Genomic DNA, 18,041 nt, shown 5'->3' with positions numbered 1-18,041 from the left:
TGAAGACCAAGCAACACAGCAGACAGATCATCTCCACAGTGATGGAAAGTGGTTGTAGCATTATGCTGTGGGAATGACTTTCTTCAGCAGGAGACAGACTTGAGACACCTTCCAGCAGAGCAGTAACCCTAAGGTTAGCTGGAGCTTCACTGGAATAGCCCAGATCTAATGTGTTGTAATTGCCCAGTCAAAGTTCATACTTTAAACAAATTGTGAATCTATCATAATTGTTGAAATTTGGTGTTTTGCAGATTCAAATTGTGCTGTTTTACAAAGGAGAATGGGCAAAAATGTCCAATCCTGGATTTACAACACTTGTAGATTTGACCAAGGTTTTTATTTGACAAAATAAAATAGTAAGATGCCCAAATCAAGCAGTACAGAGATTAGCATGCATTATTAACCAAATACACTAGCGAACATGCTTAAAGACTTTAATAGCCCAACACATACACAGGTCCAGAAGGTAGGGGATTTACGGATCAGTGTCTCAGATTAGGATGATTGTTTTATTAAGCTGTCTGGCCACTACTGAAGACGTTGCTAACATCCTGTGTCTCAGCTTTATGTAAGCATCACGTACTAAGATCCTGCTTCCGAACAATCTTAATGGAGCCCACTGATCATAAATGTCACATGGGTCTTGTTGGAATCGTGAACTAGGACTGACTTGTCTTTAGGTTGTCAGCGATCAAATACCTCTTTACTCAGATGTCTTCATTACGTCAGTGACATCAAACCACCCAGCAAACATCACATTAACAAGTGAAACTTGTCATGATTTTTCATAAGGATTTAAATGAGTTTTTATAGTCAGAATCACATCATTAAGTGAAGCATCACGTTCATTTAAAATTGGTCCAAAAAGCTTCATCTTGCTATATAAATAATTCCACCATCTACGTTTCAGCTGCAATAAAAAAAGATCTGTAACGCAGCCACTCTGACATACAAACTGACTGAAGGTTTTGAGCTTTCAGTCTGTGCAGGAAAACAAACTTATTCTGGTAAAGTCTAAAGTACTGTGCAAGATTTGAGCAGTTCACCTCTTCGGGGATCATTATGTCAAAGGCAACTGTGCTGTTTTTGTAAATATGCTTAATTTGATAATGCCCTTGATTGCTTTGTCAAAGGTTTCATAATTGGTGCACAGATGCCCATTACTTTTACTTAATAAATTTTGTATGAAGGCCTTGCTATTGTATTCTGAGAAGTGTTGCAATCATGGAGCAAGGCCTATATTTCATCACATAAAGCATTTTGAATTGCCTTGTTGCTGAAATGTGTTGTACAGATAAATTTTCCGTTCCTCACCTTGTGTGGTGTCATGCATGTACAGCAGGTTATCTCGGGGACTAATACATGCTACCTTTAAGTTACACTGTCAAATATGATATGTTACTCATAAAAAATCAAAAGGAAAGATGGCATGTGCATATTATCCACACTCTTTTAGGGCATTTTTTAAATATGATTCACTTTCAAAAAGACTCTGTTAAAATCAAGCAAAAGAATTTAAAAAAAGTTCCTGCAGTCACACACCAGTAAGATCATGTAAGGGCAACAGTGAGTGCAGTGTCCTACCCAGGGACACATTTGAACTTGGAGGTTTAACCTCTGACCTTCTGCACGCTGCCTCCACTTAATCACAGCAGCCTTAGGCAACCCGAATAACACATTCACACATTAACGATGGCAGAGGAGAAAGTTATTTAGGGCTTTTATTTAATTAGTCCTTTAAAGGCTATGCTGTTCCAGCATTGTTACCTGAAAACATGTAACACACATGGGCGTGATGCATCAGCGCTTTCCTTTATCACCAGAATACGCTGTATTATTTTGGCCAGTTTTGCGATGGTTATGTAAAGCACAGCTGGTCTGAATACTGAAACTAGCACTTTTGCATGCCTGTTTACTCTTACGACAGTGTTAAAAGTTCCAGTGTGGCTGAACTTCAGTAATGTAGTTAAATGTTCTTCAGAGGACGCCGTCTGTCCAGCCTTCATCTCTATACCTACATTCACGGTTTGGTCGCTCACAACAAGTTTTGCCTAAAAATGTCCCTTCAAGCTTATGCAGCGGGTGGAAGACAAATGAAGATGCTGATATATAACCTGTGGATCATTTGGCTCAGACACAAAGAAAAAAAAGTTGCTGCTTCATCATGCATAGACATACAGTTGTTTATTTAACGTTATAAGTGATCTTTGAATGATTTTCAGAAATTTTTACCCTGACAGAAGGCATGTGAAAAGTAAACGAGGTAATAACCAACCCATCATCTTAGCTGAGAAATTTTTTGCTAACAATCAATCTCCTTGTGATATGTCTGTTCCCTCCATCTTTTTGGGAGTTTTGGCAATAAGAGGCCACAGATCCCTTTGACATATTAATGTAAAGATATGTTTTATTTTTACAAGAGCAAGCAAACTGTTTTTACGTCAGAGCAACTAGCAGTCATTCCTTGCTCTTACATGTTACTTTGTTCTTGCATGGCAATGCCATTCTGTTTTAAATAAGTTGGTTCCCATCTTTTTTGTGTTTAAAAAGAAAAGTTTCAAAATGATTTCTTTTTTAAAGCCTTTATTGTTGCGTTTTTATTTACTCCTTGTGTTGATCTGTGGTGATCAATAGCAACTCTCTGCATTTGCGTCACTCTACAACTTATCTTTGTTTTTTTTCTCTTTGTCTTTTTTCTCTTTGTCTTTTTGTCTGTCTTTGCGCAGTTATACAACAGCATGCCTATATGTTTTTCAGCGGCACGAGCAGAATCATTATGGAAGTGAAAGAACGACGTCCATACTGCTCCCTAACCAAGAGCCGAAAAGACAAGGAGGGACAATACACCGGTAGGACAACCCAATTACAGCAGTCACACACTCATGAATTCATGCATGCATGTATACATGAATACATAAAACGGGAAACATTTAGCCTGGTTTAATGTCAAAAACCAAGACAACAAGGTTAACAAGGCTATGTTTTATGCAGTTTGCAAGGTCAACTTTTTTTTTTCTCGCTTCCAGCCCATAAACAAGATGTCCTCTGAACAGCGGAGTAAATATTTTTATGAGCAGGTGGTAAACTTGCAGCCTCAACATTTGCCCTCATCCATCATTAACATTTGTTTTTCATGCACTCAGTTCATTTTCAACTTGTGCTTAATTCTGTTATTGGTGCTGTATAAATAGGCCATTAGGAATTTTTCTAATAATGTGTAGTCAGAATTATTGCTTGCCCCCACAGACCTAACCTTTTCATACAGTTTATGAATTTTGGACTTTTCACAGCCATTTGGATTAATTAGCATTCATAGGACGACTATATTAAAATAAAGCTTAGATTTAATTGAACCTGGGAATAATTCATTTATGGCTATTACTGTTGGAGATTAGAGCTGTTCATTTTTTGCTGAAAGTTTAAAACTTTGCATTTGCAGACTATGATATCTGGGAGCAATAAAAATAGGAAGAAATAGCTGCGTCTTAGTGGCTGTAAATTTTGGATTTAAATCTGGTTATCTCAGACATGGGGTGATATTTGCTTAATTAGAAAAGGGGTTTTGATGAGACTCGTTTGTCAGAATAAAGATACCTTTTGAAAATGACCTTGAAGGAGGTCTGCAACACATTTGTTATTGAGCTCATGTTTATGTATTAATGTTTTTTTCATTGGTCAAATGTAACATTCTGATTTTAAATGCTTTGTTTTCATTAACTGTAGGCCAAGAATTATTATTATTAGCATTATTAATAGAAATTAAGGCTTCAAAACATCCATTCCTGTGCTAATCGATGCACAGTGTTTCACTTGGTGAAAGCAGTTACAGAAATAAACTTTCTAATAAAATTCAGATTTATTTTGTAATTATACACTCTTTTAATTAGAGCCTCAGTGATATTCAGAGATGTACTTTCACAAAATTGCAATATGTGTGTCCATAGACATGGTTGGTGTGTGATTTTAAAAACGTGCTGTGTGCTGCTCTCTGAGCGTTCGCCACGTTGCCAAACAGGCTCTATTAGTACATTCTGACAGGAATCAGGCCTGGAAGGGGAACTGCTCTAAAAACATGGTTGATCACATCTACACTGTGTTTTAACTAGGGCGGATGGGGGGACAATTACATTTTCACATAGACTATTGTTTCCTGTATTTGTTGGTTTTACAAATTGATCATGATCAACAGAATTTGACTTATCTGGCAAAAAAATAAAAAATACAAAAAAAAAAAAAAACATGTCAAGGGGAAAGCTAGTTTTACTTTACAGTTGTTTGTCTTATATTACGGATATTTATTGTATTTTTATTATTTCTGGAAAAATCAGTTTTGATTTTGACATGAAAGGGTTTTTTGTATGTTTTGGTGTCAAAAAAGCCACATTTGTTGATCATGATCGATTTGTAAAATCAATAACGATGGTAAAACCTCCAGCAGAGTGAGCACTTCGCATAGGCAGCATGAATAAAAATTTTCTCATTATTTCTCTTTCTGTTATTAAATTTTGTTTGCTGATCTAAACATTTAGATGTAGCAATAATTTTAAAAAAAGCAGTGGCAGGAAATGATTTTGAGAGAGCAGATATTCTTCACGTCACTGTACATTCATGCTAACCACCTTTGTATGCACTACATATAGTTTGCCCTAAGCAGATGGTCAAAGCTCAGATGATGAAGTGGTTGTCCTCCAGTTAGAACGTTAGCAAGTCCTCTATACCACGAAGCGTCCTTGAGCAGGACAGTGGCCTCTCTTGATGCTTTCTTGAACCTAAATAAGGTTAAAAAGTCACTTATCAAGGACCATTTAACTTTTTCTTTTTGCCGAGGGCCTCACAGATTTATCCAAGGAGAGTCTGGTTAGTAGGATGTAGTGGAGCTCTTCTAAATGTCAGTTTGAATCCAAATCTCCTACACTGAAGGATAACATTTGAGCAAATGTAATAGATAAATGCCACAGAATGTTTTGTGGTACTTTTATCAGACTAAATGAGACACTAAATTTGCAGCAGCAGATGGTAGGGAAGGTTGTCATCTGAAAGTGAAAGAATAAAGAAATGCATTCTGCCTTCAAAAAACCCCCAAAAAACAACTGAGTTGCAAGAAGAAAAGCCAGAGACTTTCTTGCTGGTGAGAGAGTCTGCAGAGGAACCTCCATGTTTAGAGCTGATCCCAATGAGATGAAGATTATTGGCTTAGAGGTCTGTATGGTGCCCTCGGCTGTAAGGTGGTTCGCTTTACATGAAGAAACAGAGAGATGACCTGCAGATTCTTTAAAAAAAAGTACCATGAACTTCTGATGGAGATGTGTATTCTTCAAATGTGTTTTATCTCATCTCCTTTCCCCGTTATCGCCTCATTTTTAAACATTTTCTGAACCATCAAGATACCTGTTGAACCTCTTCTAGTGATACGTTTCCAACAACTACAGTACCCATCTAATTTATTTTATCAGTGCGTGAACACTGTACATAGAAATTATTAATCCATTGAGAAAAACAAGGAAAAATGGCAGAAATCCAGACTTTGTACACCGAGTTTCACTGCTTTCTCATTTAATCATGTGTATCTTTTGGGAGTACTGTCCAATCACCAGCTCTGATTTCAGGCCATTGAATGTTATTTTTTTTACCATCTATTAAATTTGTGTCTATAACAGTTAAACGTTTCGGGCTTTTCGTACTCTTGCAGGTTTACTTGAACACACAGCATCTGTGATTAACGAGGGGATTCAGGTGTGTGCATGTATTTGTTTGTGCTGATCTCCAGCTTTTTTACCTTCCTCTTTGAATTAGTGTGAAGGAGTCTGCACATGTTCTAACAACAAAGGTGTAGCTCACCCGCGGCCATCGTTTCTGCTTTTAAATCGTTTCCAAATAAAGCTGGGACGTCGGGACCAGACAACGTCTTTTTTTTATTATTTCTATACGTGTCAGTGACGTCCTACTGCTTGGAAAAATAATCATGTTTGCAAATAATAACACTTCAGAGCGTTAACAGTTTACTACCACAGCATGATGATGAAAAGGGCAGCTTCATATTAGTAAGATAACCGTAAAGCTTCCTCTTCATCTTAAAGGTTGTTCTGTATGTGTGAAACATGAGCTGGACAGAATAACATCCAAAAAACTGAGGAAACACACCCACCTGGAACAAACGGCTTACAGAGCAAATCCAACAGAGATTATACATCTTAAGAATTTATAATGATAAGATAAAGAAATTTAAACTAAACAACAATTGCACAGATAAATGTAGGTCTGAGGAAGTTCAGCCCAAAGGTTTGAATGAGGCTTTACATGATTAATATTTATGAAAAAACTACATCTCCATCAGCAATTAAGAAAGCAATTTAGCCCGAGGAATCGTCCACTTGGGGCTTTACTTCCTTTCACCCAACTTTTCAACTGAGAGCATTTTTTTTGTAGAAATAAAGCAAAGTTTATTCCATTTGTATAAGGAAAGCTCACTATTTAGACTTTCTGTGTTCTGAGCAGGAATTCATATTTAATTAGTTTTAGGCATGATTTGTGAGCTTCCATTATACAAACTGAAAACTCGTATCTGCAGAATATTCCCACAGACAGCTGCTGCATCCTTTTAAGCGAGCTGACAGCTGTGCCGGATTTTTAACAATGCGTTCAAGAGAGATTTCTTTTTTGAGCGAGCAAAAAAAAAAAAGTGCAGGGTGTAACTCCGCAGCTTGCGTGGATTATCATCAGGTCAGTAGGTGGTCTTTCAGATTGGCAGATTTGCATTCAGACTGTGACTAAATTTGGACAATTGTGTGTCGCCCTGGTTGCATTTACACCTGCGTGCTGTAAGTACAGGTCTGAATGGAGCCGCAGTGGTAAATTACGCAAGCATCCCATACAATATGAGTCACTACTTCAATGTTTGCAATGCGAGTGTGTTTATTTCTGTTCCGCTGTTCCATTTTAACAAATTTATTTTTCACAGCTTATCTCTTGATATTGTATGGAATTTAAGTAGTTTCCCCTGCTTTTTTAAAAGACACGTTCAGGCTCAAGCTGTTTGTGTTTGAAAATGTGTGTTAGGGTCTTCAGGGGACAGTGAGGACTGTGCAATCGGCTCGCAGGGACTCCGGGTCCCCACTCAGAAGTCTTACTCATCTAGTGAAACGCTCCGAGCCTTCGACCAGCACCAAGACCAAACCAGGTCAGGGCTCATCGCTTTACAGATTTACAGTCTGTCTAATCTTCTAACACGGGTAGGGAGACTTTCTCATTGTGGTCATGTTTCTTTGTGAAATTCTTAAAAATCAGTTTCAGGACAATTTGAAATGTGAAGATTAAAAAAAACAAACTAACAGAGCTTACCTGTTAGTGTTTTCTCTTCACCAGTATAGATCTAAAATAAACCAGAAAACACTTTTACTCTTTGCTTTTCACAGGTTACTGTACGGCACCACCAAGGGCCACAAGGAGATGGTTCACCGTGAACAGGATAATTACACCAGACATGGTAAGTTTACACACACACACACACACACACACACACACTAGACTAAAAGCGCAGAATATAAAGCATCTTTAGAAATAAACACCTAAAATTACACTGCACATGTTCAGGATATGGCATTTAATTTTCAAAAATGGTTTAATTACAGTATTCAAGGAAATCATTTCAAACCTGTAAAAAATGATTAATCCAGCTGATTAGCTCACAATTAAAGTTCAGACAGGCAGTTCTTGCTCTCTGGTTTTTTTTATATCAAAGCTGAAAAAAAATCCCTTTTTATTTACGTTGCTGTAAAGAAATATAAAACACACTTCCACATCTACAGTTAAACAGACATTCAAACTTTCTGCTTCAATTCAAATGAGGCTAAAATGATGTACAAAGTTTTCTATTGATCTTTTAAGAGTGATGTTTATTATTGACTCTAATTAAAGCTATTAGCAGAAAAACTGCACTACTTTACAAATAAAGATGAAGGTTAATTAAAATAAGTTTTTTAAATTAACTTCAAAAGCAAATAGTAAATCATTTAGTTGACGTAACAAATTGCCATCCTTGTGTTTGCGTGGCAGGCCAACACTTCAATCTCCGTCAGCTGGGGATTTGTGAGCCCCCTCCACGCCGAGGCCTCCCGTTCTGCTCCGACATCGGCCTTCCCCATCACGGCTTTTCAGTTGGCACGGCACAAGACGTGGACTCGGAGAGTCAGGCCGTGATGTCGCCGGAGCGTGCCATGCGGCTGTGGGGCCGAGGGGGTCTGGGTAAATCGTCTGGGAGGAGTTCCTGCCTGTCCAGCCGCTCCAACTCGGTGCTGACTCTTACCGACACGGAACATGAGAACAAGTCAGACAGCGACAACGGTAGGACTCGAGTTTGGCTTTAGTGGCTGAATATGTAGCTGTCAGAAAACATTTTTGTTTTCTAACTCTTTGAGTATTTTACAATAACTTAGTTGGTGCTCAGGAAATCAGTAGAGTTTATTTTTTGGTTCCATCTGTACGTTTAAGATCATCAAATACATTTTAATATCAGACAATGTTGAGATACCCGGGATACACTCTGCTTTAGCTCGCTCTTCTCCAGAATTGTTTTAATCCAGTCACATTAAAGAGTTTTCAGGACATCTGAACCTTCTATTTAAACATAACTCTAAACTTTGACTAGGCCCTTTCTTAGACAAAGTTTTGTTTTAGCCAGTCAGAGGTAGGTTTGCTAGACTGCACAGATTCTGTGTCTTTTGCATGGTGCATGGGGTGTGTAAGGAGAACAAAACTCAAAATTCCCTGCTAATTATTTAATTAACGACCACAAGGTAGCTGCCTGCGCAGGTTTATTTATTTATTTTAATGATCATGGAGGACGGGGGACGTTCGTTTGTGCATCTGCGTCCATGTGCTTCTGTGTATAAAATGCATATTAGTTATTCTCAAGGTAATTTTCTCTTACAGGTGTGCATGTGTGAAGAGTTTAATGCGTTACCCCCTCACAGACACACACATATAATGAAATGCAGTGTGTTTTCATTAAACTCGGCACATACACGTTTTCATTAAAAGATGGGACGTTGTAATTAACAGCGAGACAAACTGCTGAGTCCTTGCATTTACTTATATTAAGTTCGATCATGTTTTTATTAAATGACATGATGCCTCGGATGTCAGTGCTCTGGAGGAAACTCTTCGTATCTCTAAAAATGAGTAGTCGTCAAGTTTTCCAAGGCTAATTGACTTTTTAAAGCACAGCTGTGTTTGTTTGTGCGCGTGTGTGTGTGTGTGTGTGTGTTTGCACACACCTTATTTAGAAGTACAACAAGAAGTAAGTTTGTGTGTGGGTATATGTACGGAGGTGAGGTGACTCAAATAGAGCCGCAGTTAATTTGGCTGACACCGTGTTCAACGTGTAATCTTCAGCTGTTCCAGTCTACATCTTGGAGAGAAGCTAATTTATTTAGGTTTATTAATGATGCTTGTAGTCTAATTTGCTGAGTGGTTGAAAAGCTGGACAAATTTCAGGTAAGAAGTAAATGTAAAAAAAAAAAAGGTCTATCTGTGCATTTAACTGTTCCTTTTGTATCTAAATATAGTGCTGTTTCAGTCATTACTGATAAAGGCAGCCTCTGGCAAAAATGTTGGGAAGACAAAGAAATCCTATACTGCTGGTTCTGGAGTTAAGTTTGATTAATAAGGGTTTGCACCCGAGGTGATACTAGTCTTTACTTAAGATTTTTTAAGTAATAGACTGTTCACTTTTTATTTTTTATTCTGGGACACCTTTTCAGAAATCTTTAGCAGCTGTTGCTGGCCTAAAAGGAATATCGCCCAGTCATGCAATTTTGTGTGACTCCACTTTATCAGAAACATTGACTATAGGGTGTATGTAAGAGATGGATGCAGTCATGTGATATCAAATGCAATCAGCACAGAAAGGCCTGAAAGTGCAATACAACTAATGGCTGTAAAACTTCTCGTGGTTTCAGTGGACTTCTACCTGAAGACTCTAAACTCTGAAATGCTAATTACATTTTTAATTTTTACTTTCCAGTAATAATGTTGGCCATTTTAACATTTTGTTGTAAATTTATATTAGAAAACACTTAATTTTGTCCCGTTACGTTTGCTGTACTGTCTCCCTTTATTCTATTTTATTTGATTTATACCCATCTATATTGTATTCACAAACTGTCTACTTCATCTCCAATCTGAAGTGATAGATTTCAGCTCCAAATGGCAGCTCCAAAAAAAAAGACAAAACTTTATTTTTATAGCATCAAAAGTCATTCCGATCACCTAAGGTCTTATGCTTTATGAAAAAGATAAGTCATAATAATAGTGGCAGAACATCAAACTAGATGCATCAGTGGTTTTAAAGGATCAGGTTGGACAAACTGTTCTAGGATTCAGTTGGATCTGAAGGAAACCGTTTCTCTTTTTACATTTTCTCTCTCTGTGTGTATCTTTCAATGCTGCCTTTGTAAAGCTGACCAAAATTATTGATTTTTCTTTGACCTAATTGTTCTTGGCCATTAAAAAAGGACAATTCCAGTTGATCTTATCCAGTGTGGCAGTAAGTACAAAAGCAGCATCGTCTGCTTCAAATTTAGGCTCAGATTTGTTTACATGTTTTGTATAATACTCTGTTTTTAATGAGGTTTTTTTTTGTTTTTACTGGGGTTTCTTTTGTTTTCTTGAAAGGAAACACGTGGTCATGCTTACACACACCAACCCCGTCATTAGTGAAGGACGGCTCTGTTGCTTGTCAGGCAGACACACAGGAGAGCTAAAAACCTCGACTGCAAAGTTAGGACTTCTCTGTGGAGCAAAACCACCTTTGATTGTGGATCTTAGATTTGGTAACGGAGATCTTTAAGATGCTGAAGTTATATAACTGAGGAAAGCCGAGGCCAAACCCTTTGTTATTTCATCAGTGTTCTTCGGAAGACGGCAAGAGAATGAACGGCAAACCAAAGTGAGATGGTGAAGTGAGGAGAGACAAAGATCAGAGAGGTGGGAGGGATGTAACAATATAAAAGAGGAAAGGAGAAAGTTGAGAATAAAGATAGGATGGGAAAGGAGAGAAGCCTCTCTGTGTTGTTTGTTCTCCTGAGAGGAAATATTAGACCGCAGACGTCTGTCTGGCTCCCCAGTGGACACACACCCAAACATGCGCGCAAACACACAGCCAGATTAACGCTTTTATGGTGTCTGAACCCATGGGTGCTCAGCTGGCGCTTGCCCCGTTACCTGATACTGATGATCTCAACTTCACCGGTGTAAAAACAGGAGACACAGATGTATTCACCGACATACAGAAGGTCTATTTGTCGCTTTTCCCATATCCGGTTCAATAAAGCAATCAAGAATGCATAGAGCAGTTATGTTATAAATACAGCATACGGGCTGCTCAAACAAACTATTATAGAAAAGACAGGAGAAATATAATAGGTAAATGAACGGTCTCTTGATTTTGAAGACGAAATGGTTCAGAACAAGAAAACTGTAGAGGCAGACAGATAGTGGAAGAACTCTATCTTGTCTTTGCTAACCAGATTACTATGTGTCAACAAAACCCTTAATCCATTTGGCATCTCTAAGCTGCTTAACACTATAACCTCAACTCTTATACACACACACACACACACACACACACACTTTGCTTTTAGCCATCATAGTTGTACCATTTTTTCTTGGATTAAAAGGACATTTTTCTTCTGCCTTTGCTCCATTATTGATACACAGATATCACATCTGCCTTGATATGCAGGTGCTCTGGAACCTTCATGTGCTCATATTTAATGGCAATATTTGTAATATAGTTTTTATCTTTTATCATTATTACTATTCTTTGTATTCTTGTTATAATTACCATTCAAATAATAGCTGCTAGATAGTCAGTATTTATGTTGAGATGTAATTATTGAGCAGTCATATGTCATTAGTGCACAAAAAAACAATCAAATTCAGGTTCATGCCAGAGGCAGACTACACAGAAGAGCAGTGACTGAAAGACCTTTTCAGAATCAGGTGCTCACATTTTCAGTGTTTCACTGAAATCAGTTCATAACTACAAGACTGAAAATATGCAAGAACTTCAGCATCAGAGTTTGATGCAGATTAACACCAAACCACTAAACATTCCTTCTGGGTTCAGAGTGAATTTCAGCTGATGCTGCATCATTTTCAACTCAGTGCCATGTTTCAAAATGTGTATATAAATACATATATAATAATGATAAAATTCTATCAAACAATATCCTCTTTATAGGAGTATTTATTTCACTGGGGTGAATTTTCTCTCTCTCCTGCTTTATGTAAGTTGTTTCATGTCATGCTGAAGCTGAAAAGAGAAATTTTTAGTACTGCAGTTGAACTTTATTTTTACCAGTGGCAGTAAAGGTGACATGTATTTATTAGAACACTGCTGTGGCAGCTTTGGGATTAGCTCTTTTCCTATAGGAGATTCTCTATAGACTTTCACAAACACATTTGATCTCCTCAGACTCTGTTGGATATGATGGACAGAGTCCATGAATGGCCGTCATCAGGATGGTCCACCGTTGTTCTCTCAAGTTAAATATCATTCTACACTTCTCAAGAACAAACTTAACCCAGAGCCACTCCAGCTCCATCTTGGCTGTGTGCTTTGGCTCTGTCTGATGTTACTAATCTGTAAGGCAAACATTATACAAGTCGTCTCTCTCTTCTCTCATATAATTCGACTACAGCTCCTTTCCAGTCTGCCATGGTTTCCACTTTTCTCTCTTTGTGGATAATGGCTCTCACTGTGGCTCAATACTTTAGCTATTCCTCTGAAAGCGTTCTCAGATTGATAGATGTCAGTGACTTTGTTTTTAATCTGTTATTGATTTTCTCCAGCTCATGATGAGATGATGTGTCACTTTTTGAGATTCTGCCTGCTTCATTCTGCTGTATGTATGCAAGTTCCTGATTCTACATGTCTGGCTGGAGGGTCAAGGTCAAGTTAGAGGTGACTGGAAATGTTCATACTACTTTTTCATTCAGGGCCAGGCTGGTTTGAATAATTGTTTTCACCAATGTACAGGTAATCATCATTTGAAAACTTAATTTTAAATTTACTTAGGTGAACGTTGTGTGACACATAGTTACTTGATAATCTGATCTATATATGTTTAGCAAATAAACGAAGAAATGTACAAGGGCCAAAGATTTGTTCACAACAATGTCAAATAAGCATGGGCAAGTATTGTGGTCACATCTAGGTGAGTGTGTGTTAGCAGGTTTATATGATAAATTCATAAATTATGCATAAGTTGAGCTGAACATCAACTACCTCAAACAGGGTGCCTGTGTGCTTTCTGTTATAGTCGCAAAAGCTCTCCATGGTATATTCTTGATGGCCTTAGTGCACATGCACACACACGCAAACAAATAACATGAGAGAAAAAACAAAGATATTTGCTAGATATGACAAATCACAGCAATAACCAACGTGAATGTGTAAGCATGGAGAAATTATACATGCACATTCACCAGGATCTATTTAAGGACATTTTTCTTAAACCATTTCTGCATTATTGATACACAGATATTGCAACTGCCTTGATATGCAGGTGCTCTGTATGTTTAGTAACATTCGGATATAAGTTGGTTTTTTTTTAATAACTGTAGAAAAGCATAAAACGTTAACTGCAGATATGTAGTGTGCCAGGTACATTGTTTTTTTTTTTTTTGCCAAGCTCTGTGTGTGTGACGTTAGTTACTTATTTAGTTTGTTTTTGAATGCAATAAAACTTTATTATGTGAAAAACAGGACATCTGGTGGCTCTATATGAACTAATTTGTTGGGGTTCTTTGTGTGCATTTCCTCACACTTCCGAGCTTTACGTTATCTAAGGAAGTGTAACGTAATCTTAATACAACCGTCACTCTATACAGGACATTCATTCTGCTGACATAGGCATTTTTTTTATTTGGTATCACTTATATGTGCTCCCATATGAAATCTGTGTTTAAAAAAAAATTCTGTTTCAGTCTTAGATTAAAATGACTCCTAAATAGAAGGTTTTTAAATCTGTATGGTTTTAAGTTACTGCATTCATCTTTAATGTGTAACATTTCAGGGATTTCCAATCTAAACAAGTCCACCAGGGGTGTGTGTTGCATGCCTTTATGCACTCTGAAAAGTGAGCTTGTGTGTGTGTGTGTGTGTGTGTGTGTGTGTGTGTGTCGCATCAAAAGCACTGAAAGTGGTCAAGGTGAGAATGGAGATCAAATATCAAATAGATCAGGTTGAGACTGGGTTCCATATCTATCACTGTGCTCTTGACATATTGATGAAGTGTCACATCCAGATTTACACAGCCAGACCATACACACACACACACACACACACACCCTAACTCCTCAGCTGGCTTTGACTTCTTTCGTGTTCCTGTATTTGATTTTTACTGCCACGTTATGGTCCTAATTTTTTCACTTCTTTCTCACATATATACACATTTACACCCAGTCATTAGTATGTGATGCTGTGTGATAGCTGGATCAATAGGAGCGCTGTTCTTACAGGATCATTTGGCCTCTGAAGCAAATGCTCTGACAGGCCCTACATCATAAGGACATTACCACCAAGCCGTTTTCTCTTACCCACCCCTCTGCTTTCTCAATCCCTCATTTGCTTTTTTTCCTCCTCTCCCTTTATCTTTTCTGATCTTTATCTCATGAGAACAGTGCCACTGCTTCCTCTTTTTATGCTTCTTTCTGCCGCTGCTCTCTGACTCGAACTGTTTCCTAGAAAACTGAATGAAAATGAAGCAGTCAAAATGAAGTGTTGCCCCATTTGAACCAAGTGTTATTGTTTTTTTTTACATTGTATTAATAGAGGGAACTCAGGTGCTTTGCGGACTAACACAGAATGCAATAAAACACTAAAATTACAAAACAAGAAACGCATTTAATGAAACTAAACATAGAGCTCCACCATTTTTTAATTAACTGCGGCTTTGTCCAACAGTCCAAAAACATAACTATTGGGTTAATTGGTTTCTCTAAATTATCTTGAGGAAAGTGTGTGTGTGTGTGTGTGTGTGTGTGTGTGTGTGGTTGGTTTTTTTTCCTGTGTTTCCCTGACATGGACTGGTGATTTGTTCAGGGTGTACCATTGCAGATAGGAACCAGTCAATGGACCGATTGATTGATTGATTGATGGACTAATTGTGTAGAGCATCATTTATTAGGTGGGGATCACAGTTATAGATCCTGTTCTGCAGGGAATATGACTGATATCAAGGTAAAATTAACTACTTAAAGAGAAACATTTTTGTTGTGTAAAAGACAAACACACTCTCCCATATATGGAAAACACTTTAATAGGTGGCTGGACTTTTCATGACCAAATTACTGTGCGTCAGCTACCCAATGAAAAATAAGAATCATTTCCCCATCAAAATGTAAATGTGCACTATTTATCTTGAATTTTCTTCCCCCCCTCCCAGCGTCAAGCTTTGGGATTTTGCATAAAAATGACATTTTCACACCAGGTTAGTCGAGAGGACTTGGTCTCATTGGGTGTGTTCTTAAGTCATATGTTTCTTCTTCTTTGGTTTAGTTTCTCTATTTTTTTCTTTAAAGTTTTTTCCCTTGTCCTGTCCAGCGTTATCACAATCAGAGGTGTTTGAATTTGAAGAAGCAGCCTAACTGTTTTACTTTCCCAAATGAACAATTGCGGCTTTCACTATAATGCTAAACGCTACGTGGATGGGAAAAGCTCTGTCTTTTCACATCCACAGTTAAACTATGTTCACAGATGTAAGACCATTTCGTGACAGTTTTCCAAATTAAATGAAATTACTTTTTTGCTGCATAAATATTCTTTTTGAATGTTTGAAACTTTTTTCATTGATGCTACTTGACGCCTCCCTCCCGACACGCGGCGTTTGATCTCTGTTTAAAACGACTGACGGAAGCACAGCTATTTCTCTTAATGTCTGGGTCTGCTCAGAAACAAACCATTATTCTCAGTGTACTTTTGCGAAGCCCAGTGAAGAAAAGAAAAAATCTTTTGCACAATGTTTTGTGCTGATGCGGCTGTTTAGTTGGTGCTCCCCTGGTGACCACTAAGATTCAATTCCTTACCATAACCATGGAGAATTTTATCATTTAGAGCAGTGTGATATGTCAGCAACTCTGATACCGTGGTGGAACATCAATTGGCTCTCAGATAATTAAATACTCTGCAGAGGGAGTTGGGAAAGTAAACTGTGTATTATATATGAGGGACAGGTGTGTGTTGATCCACAACAAATTTTCTAATTTAAAGACATTGAAGATGAATCGGTTCTAATTTATTTGATGCCGGAAACAGATTAACCAGCCATTCTATATTATTATTCATCCATCTTTCCAATATGTCGAACATGGTGTTATTAGGACATCAAATAAAACTATCAACACCTTCAAACAGCTGTGCAAAATATGATCCCTAATCAGGAAAAGGTAGACTGAATACTAATCACTGCAAAAGGAACCAGTGGTCCTTTCTTCACCGTCATCCACTCCAATATCTCACCCCTCCTCTCTGTTTCTCACACATGCATTGTAGCCTTCCTAGAAGTGTCTGGGAAGCGAGTGATAGTGCGGCTGACCTCAGCATATGGGGGATTTTACTGAGAAACTTCGCATAAACACATACACACGGCTTTAATTCCTGCTTATTTTTAACATGCAAACTAACACACTCCCACCTCGCCTTGGCTGTCCTTCGTAGTGTCATACGGCTTTCACTAAATGAGATTAGGCCGCTAACAAAAGCATTTTACTCTAGTGTGTGTGTGTGTGTGCGTGTGTGTGTGTGTGTGTGTGTTTACAGGCAGGCCTGTTGAGTGGGAGGGCCAGTCTGTCTGTCTTTTCGTGAATCTCATTCAAAGGGTGGCATTGTTAATATTCTTACACTGACAGACACTCTACTGCTATTGATATGAAAAACTAAATAAGAAGAACTTTCATCATTTTTTAACTAATGGAGGAGAAAAAAAATATTTGGGGGAAAAATTAATTTCAAGAAGTATAAACATGGAAGCAGGCCTGATGAAGGCTGTTAGTGATGGTATTTTCTGATGCCCCCTCACCACATTTGATATACATAAGCAGCAGATTCCCACAGTAATTATTCAATGCTCCTCCACCACCACGCGCAGGCCAGCTGACAGCCCTGCCTGGACGGAAAATTAGTAGAAAATTAACAAATACTTACCTGATACATGATTCCTAATGTATTCTGTATGTTCTATTTGCTCTATACTTTGGATTTAAATTCCCTTGTTTGGAACATAATATTCATCAAAGCTAACAGTGACACAAATCTCAAAAATAATTTATGAAATTGTTGTTGTACATCATTACATGTAGTAATTTGAATTAAAATGGACATATATAAATCAGAAACACTTTTACAATATATTTTTCAGTCTCACTTTATTACTACATGCAGTATTTCAACTGGAGAATCCAAGAATCAAATATGTGGTAAAATTAACACTTTTTATTGTTGTTGTTTTTGCTCCTTGTTCCAAAGTACATGATGACAGATTTGGTAATTGCTTCTGTGGCTCAAAAAAATTACCTTACATGTGATCAATAAACCTGCACAAAAACCTCCTTACTATTATAGAAAAGATGGTGCAGATAGACAGAAATCAACCACTTTGACTGTCAGTGGCACAGGAACTTGAAATAAAGCGGCCAAACTACTTTTGTGTTCATATTTGGATGGGGGGCTTCTTCTCTACTGATACCAGGACAATTGGACAGAAAAAGAAAAGTTAAAATGACTTTTTATTCTACAAAAAACATTTTTCATGTTCTTCACAAAAGTACCCGTTTTGAAAAGATATATATTCTCGACCACATTTTGGTAATTGGAGGGCCCAATATCTGCCTTCTGGACAATGACCAAGGACAATGGACCTGGATGTCCTCCTGCCTTGGTAACACGACTGGAATGACTTTCTAGGTCTGCACTGAGACACAGCTCTGTACTACAGCATCACACATCAGTTCCTTCAGTGGTGCCTTCTCTACAAGTTTTT

At 37.8% G+C, this 18,041-nt stretch overlaps 1 protein-coding gene across 13 annotated transcripts in view; it reads left to right on the top strand.

The window, feature by feature from the left end:
- Nucleotides 1-18,041, top strand: part of LOC103146627 (teneurin-3-like) — a 290,558-nt gene that overhangs the window by 61,694 nt on the left and 210,823 nt on the right. For 12 of the 13 annotated variants that reach the window (XM_016677778.1, XM_016677776.1, XM_016677777.1 and 9 more), the window contains 4 exons: nt 2,727-2,849; nt 7,057-7,177; nt 7,413-7,483; nt 8,053-8,340. In XM_016677778.1, the coding sequence (XP_016533264.1) occupies nt 2,747-2,849; nt 7,057-7,177; nt 7,413-7,483; nt 8,053-8,340 (583 nt within the window). In that variant the 5' untranslated portion in view covers nt 2,727-2,746. The remainder of the gene's footprint in view (nt 1-2,726; nt 2,850-7,056; nt 7,178-7,412; nt 7,484-8,052; nt 8,341-18,041) is intronic. The other variant, XM_016677782.1, reaches the window with a different exon arrangement.

Source organism: Poecilia formosa, unplaced genomic scaffold, assembly GCF_000485575.1.
Source record: "Poecilia formosa unplaced genomic scaffold, Poecilia_formosa-5.1.2 Scaffold164, whole genome shotgun sequence".
NCBI lineage: Eukaryota > Metazoa > Chordata > Actinopteri > Cyprinodontiformes > Poeciliidae > Poecilia > Poecilia formosa.
The sequence above is the reverse complement of the archived record's forward strand: the minus strand, read 5'-3'. Positions and strand labels throughout refer to the sequence as shown.